This window comes from Oryzias melastigma, linkage group LG5, assembly GCF_002922805.2.
Source record: "Oryzias melastigma strain HK-1 linkage group LG5, ASM292280v2, whole genome shotgun sequence".
NCBI classification, from domain to species: Eukaryota; Metazoa; Chordata; class Actinopteri; order Beloniformes; family Adrianichthyidae; genus Oryzias; species Oryzias melastigma.
Window position 1 is genome coordinate 31751679 of NC_050516.1, and position 6037 is coordinate 31757715.

The 6037-nt window shown below is 40.8% G+C and overlaps 1 protein-coding gene across 1 annotated transcript; it reads right to left on the bottom strand.

Moving 5' to 3' along the window:
* Positions 1 to 1423: 1423 nt before the first annotated feature.
* On the bottom strand, positions 1424 to 5072 carry cav3 (caveolin 3). Its single transcript, XM_024270469.2, has 2 exons — positions 4721 to 5072; positions 1424 to 2341 (listed from the first exon to the last, which is right to left on the bottom strand). The coding sequence occupies exons 1-2, from the start codon at positions 4835 to 4837 to the stop codon at positions 2000 to 2002; spliced, it is 459 nt and encodes a 152-aa protein (XP_024126237.1). The 5' UTR covers positions 4838 to 5072; the 3' UTR covers positions 1424 to 1999.
* Positions 5073 to 6037: the final 965 nt, after the last annotated feature.

Sequence of the window (6037 nt, forward strand, 5' to 3'; positions counted from 1 at the left end):
GATAAATAGATTAATAACTGAAGATCTTGAAGACACTTAAATTCATAGCTAAAAACGCTGAAGCTGATAGCTAGCTAAAATATTAGTGAAGTGCCAAATTAGCTACTAAAACAAAAAAAAAAATGCCAAAACAGCTAGCATGTAGCTTAAATATTAGCTAAACTCCAAATTAGCCTTTAAAAAAGCCTAAATTAGCCAAAACGGCTAGCATAAAGCTGAAATATTGGCTAAACTTCAAATTAGCCTTAAAAAGCCTGAATTAGCCAAAATGGCTAGCATGAAGCTGATGTATTAGCTAAACTCCAAATTAGCCTTTAAAAGCCTGAATTAGCCAAAACGGCTAGCATAAGCTGAAATATTAGCTAAACTCCAAATGAGCCTTAAAAAGCCTGAATTAGCCAAAACGGCTAGCATAAAGCTGAAATATTAGCTAAACTTCAAAATAACCTAATAAAACAGAAAAAGCCTAAATTATCCAAAACAGCTAGCATGTAGCTGAAATATTAGCTAAACTCCAAATGAGCCTTAAAAAGCCTGAATTAGCCAAAACGGCTAGCATAAAGCTGAAATATTGGCTAGATTCCAACTTAGCTTTAAAAAAAACCTAAATTAGCCAAAACAGCAAGCCTGTAGCTGAAATATTTGCTAAACTCCAAATTAGCCTTTAAAAAAACGAAATTAGCTAAAACGGCTAGCATAAAGCTGAAATATTTGCTAAATTCCAACTTAGAATACAAAAAAAGCCTAAATTAGCCAAAACGGCTAGCCTGTAGCTGAAATATTAGCTAACTTCCAAATTAGCATAAAAAATGGAAACATTTCTAATTAATCAAAAACAGTTTGGGGGTTCGGGGGAAATTTGGAGGAGGGCCGGATCCGTAGGTTTTTACATCCCTGACTTGAAAATGTTTTGTTTGCTCAACACTCAACCTCCAGAATGAACAGATTTTACATGCAAAGCAAAACTTTGGTAAAAACTTTGATCTTTTTTGAGTTAAAAGCACATTTTATCTTATGCTGCACAACATTGGTTACTAGCTGCACTAAGATAATCCTGTTTGGCACAGAGCATCTTTTATTTTGAAAATAAATGATTTGAGCTTCTATCAAACGTAAAAAGAAATTAGATTTTAAGAGATGCTAGCTTTTTTATATTTTTACTGTTTTTTTGTGCCAAAAAATAAACATAATTCATGTTTATTATTAAAAAAAAGACAGTCATAAATGCAAACCCAAATTTCTTAAGACTAAAATAAGACTATGCGGCTCCTTCTAGGTTTGGATCAGTAGAAAACGAACCTAAATGTCTCTTTCACTGTTAAGGGTGGCTGACCTCTGCTGTAGTGGGTCACGGTTTTCTGGTTAACACTTCCAGCTTTACTTTGACTTGAATGAATGATCATAACAGCATTTAAACAAAAGCTTCAACCAGTGATGATGTTTATTTACTGCAACCATCAAAGAAAGATCTCAGTGTCGTTCATGTAGAAGTCGCCTTTCATGCATCTCAGCAGTATCAAAGTGTTGAACATTTAATAATTCAATAAAAATAATGAACATTTAAACAAAAATGAAGTAATAGTTGAGTCTATATCTACCACTGAATCATGCAAGAATGTGTTTTTATGCCACTCCTAACACAGTATTGAAGGTGTGGAAGACACAAACTCTTTGGATTGGTAAAACTTGAAGTAAATCAAATTGAAAATGACTGAAGACGGTTGGTAGAAGAGCATGTGTAAGTGGTTAAGAACTGCTGTGAAGATCCCATCTTTGTTTTAGCAGACGTCTAAGGAGACAAAGTCCTGATCCAGCTCTGGATCGGTTCTTCAGGACGGTGATGTTGAAGCCGCCTCCTCAGCATGCACACGCCGGCATGTCAGGTGGGTGGCAGCTTGCATTCTGTAACGGGAGGTATCAGAGAGGGGGAATTACCAGGCCTCATTATCTGGTATGTAAAAACGCAGCAGGCTTTGCTTGCACACTGCTGTGCCAGTTCTTAGACTTCCTTGCGCAGCGCCACGCGCACGCTGCTGAAAATCTTGCCCAGGGCTTCGAAGAAGGGATCGCAGAAGGTCTGAATGCAGAGGGTGTAGATGCGGCTGATGCACTGCGACTCGATCAGGCAGCTCTTGATGCAGGGAACCACGGCCCAGATGTGGCAGAAGGAGATGCAGGCAAACAGGAAGCCCCACAGGAGCGCCACCGGGATGCCGAAGATGGCAGACAGGATGCGGTAGCACCAGTATTTGGACACGGTGAAGGTGGTGTAGCTGAGCTTCCACACCCCGTCCAGACTGTGCGTCCCATCCGGCTCCGCGATGACATCCTCAAACTCCACCTGAGGAGACATTTGAGGAGGCGGTTAATTTCCACAGACGTCCTCAATCAGCCCCCTGTGACCGCAGCACTCGTGTTAAATGTGAAGTTTAAGGTTTTAAAAGCGTTTGGGGCTCAATTTATGCACAGAACTTCATTAAGTCACGGAGTGGCATTTCATGCTGCATGCAGCAGAATTCAAAAGCATCACTTTCCACAAATAAAAGTTAGCCTCTCCTGAGATTCATTAGGGGAACTTTTCAAGTGCAAAATCTTGGGCTTCATTATGTCTTTACATCCTGAATGCAGAGAGCTCCGGTCTGCATTTACATTCTCAGCTGAGACTCGGCGATGAAATGTTAATCAACCTGTCCGTAATCGTACTCCAGCAGGCAGATGGACGCTCTTTAATCTGGCTCCAGAACGAGGAGGAGGCTGAGTGTGGATGCTGACAAATGTGGATTCAGGACGTTAGAGGCTGAGAGGCCGGACATGAACAGCTGCTTTCATGTGTCTGAGAGGACACGCCCCTTCCTGCTGCTTCATTCAAAGGTTTCGAAACCCTAAATCACGCTGTGATATCAGAGGAGGAAACGTCCAGAATCCTCAGGCAGGAAGAGTCATTCCTCCAGTTTACAGAATCTCTTTGAGGATTAGATGATTTAAATCTAATATGAGAGATAGAAATTAAAAATCTTATTTATGTGCCTTTTATTTGAAATCATTTAGAATAGAATAAAATAGAATAGAAAATAATAGAACTACAATAGAATAAAAAATAAATTTGGAAGATAATAGAGCTGAAATAGAATAAATAGAATAACAACATGGAACAGAATAGAATAGAATAGAATAGAATAGAATAGAACTGAAATATGATAAAATAGAATAAAAATAGAATAGAAGAGAATATAGATGAAATAGAATAGAATAGAACTGAAATAGAATAAATAGAATAACAACATAGGATAGAATAGAATAGAACTAAAATAGAATAAAAAAATTAATTTGGAAGATAATAGAGCTAAAATAGAATAACAACATAGAACAGAATAGAATATAATAGTGCGGAAAAGGACAGATAAGAATAGAATAGAATAGAATAGAATAGAATAGAATAGAATAGAATAGAATAGAAGTGAAATATAATAAAATAGAATAAAAATAGAATAGAAGAAAATAGAGCTGACATAGAATAAATAGGGGCTGCACGGTGGCGCAGTGGTTAGCGCTCTTGCCTCACAGCGAGAAGGCCCCGGTTCGACTCCCGGCTGGGACCTTTCTGTGTGGAGTTTGCATGTTCTCCCCGTGCATGCGTGGGTTTTCACCGGGGACTCCGGCTTCCTCCCACCGTCCAAAAACATGCTTCATAGGTTAATTGGTGACTCTAAATTGCCCCTAGGTGTGAATGTGTGAGTGAATGTGTGTGTGATTGAGGCCCTGAGACAGACTGGCGACCTGTCCAGGGTGTACCCCGCCTTCGCCCTTCAGTAGCCGGGATAGGCTCCGGCACCCCCGCGACCCCGAAAGGGAAGAAGCGGTCAAGAAGATGGATGGATGGATAGAATAAATAGAATAACAAAATATAATAGAATAGAATAAAACCGGGAAAAAAATAAAATAGAATAGAATATAAATGAATAGAACAGAGTCAAACTGAAATAGAATAAAATATAATAAAACAAATATTTTAGAGTAGAACAGAATAAAATTGAAATAGAATCACATAGAATAGAATAAAATAGAATAGAACTTTAATTACCTTGTTACCATAGCGCTATAAGACAATAAACAACACTAAAAATGCACTTTTATACTTAATAATAATTCATTTTTTACTAACCTATCTTAGCAATCATGAATTGTTAATATTAAATGATCCCTTTGGTCCCTCTGGTTGCTTTATAATTAACTTGTGTTCACTTTAACTCAACAAGCTCCTCTGTTGTAAATAAAAGATTTATCACAGTTTAAAATAGGATTGAGAGGCTGTTTGACAGCTGAGACGGGCAGGTCCACAGACTGTTCCTGAGTCATGAACTCACAAACGACAGGCCCAATAGCTGACCACACCTCTTCATTGATCTTCAACCATCAAACCAGCGTTAATCCTAAAACACAGCTCTTCCCGCTCGGGTGGAGATCCTTCTGTCGTGTGTTGGTAACCAAAATAAAACGTGGACGCTCGGCGTATCGGTTTTCTTTGCCCTCTGACCTAAAAATAATCTTTGCACAAGCAACAGAAATAGTTCTTGGTCTATTTGTGGATTTTTTAAGCAGGAGAGTGAAATATTCTCCAGTCTGTGTTCTCTGCAACTTCTTGTAATTGTTTACACATTTAATAATTTCATGCAAAAACAAGATTCGCATTTCTGTGATGTTTCATCTGTGCGGGACAAACCTTCACCACATCCTCGTTGATCTGCTTGGGGTCTCTGTTGATCAGATCGATCTCCTTGGTGTGGCTGTCCTTCTGGATTTTCTCCTCGTTGGTGTTGTACTGGTACTGGTCCGCCATGGTCAGCCTTCAAACGGTCGTGGGCCCAGAAGCGAAGAGAGTCGAGCCTGCGCGGACTCCGCCGTCAGTTCAGTTCTGAGCCGTGTATCAAGTCAGTAATGTCTCCGCTGACATGCCAGGGGGACAGCTGCTGCAGGGCTCCTGGTAAAAATGGGGGCCTGACCACCACCCGGAGACAGCCAAAGGGAGAGTGGACACTCACGCACAAACACTCCATGTAATGAACACAGACAGAAAAGGAATGCCTTAAAGGAGACCCCAGCGTTGTGTCATATTTCACATGGAGTTGTTGGGTTTGCTGGGCTGGGTTTGCACGGTGGCACTAACTCCCACAGCAGAGGCAGAGAGCGGGCACAGGCACACCCCTCATGTGCCTCCGTTTTTTAGCCTAACATCATCTTCATCAGTTTTTTTCCTCTATGAGCAAATTTTAAAGAACCGTGTCAATATGTGCACTCAATTTTATATGAGATGGAGAATTTTCCCTCTGAAGCTCCAGTCTTTCATGGAGAGCATTTCATCAGCCCCATTGATGATTCATTTGGAAGGAATGACTGGAAGGTTTTCCTAACGCTGCATGCTAAATATGTGACAGCCTTTAACAAATACAAAGCTCCTGTCATCCCGGAGCATATATCAAAGCAGTCGGGACGTTAGGAATTTCCTGCTTATTCTCCTGATCCCAGAATATTCAACACAAGAGGCTGACATTCAATAGGGGCCTGAAGATTTGACAACATTTTCTGATTTCAGCAATAAAAGGCAGTCTTCTGCAAGCTCTGCAGTTGTTGCTATCAATCATAGATATATATCAGCACGCTGCATGGACAAACCCATGCAGTGGAGCTGCTAAATAAAGAGGACAGAGGAGGTGCTGAGGCTATAGTCTCCCGGGAAAGGACCACCACCCCTCAATCACCTTTGCAGTTTGACTGAATCATTGGGGCGTCAGAGAACAGACTCCGGAGTGCGTTCCTTGTCCCAGTTCCCTCGGAGCCCAGACACAGGGGGGGGAATGGGAGCAGAATGTGAATGAATGGGTGCCAGGCCAATTAAAGGCCTATTTGTGGGCAGTGGAAAGGGAAGAAGCCGGTTAGGAATGGAAGCAGGTGGACAGAAATAGCTCTAGTGGACATACTTTAGTAACGCGGCGTCTCAATGCAGTCAGCCAAGACATTGCTGGCTCTTATCTCCCATTAG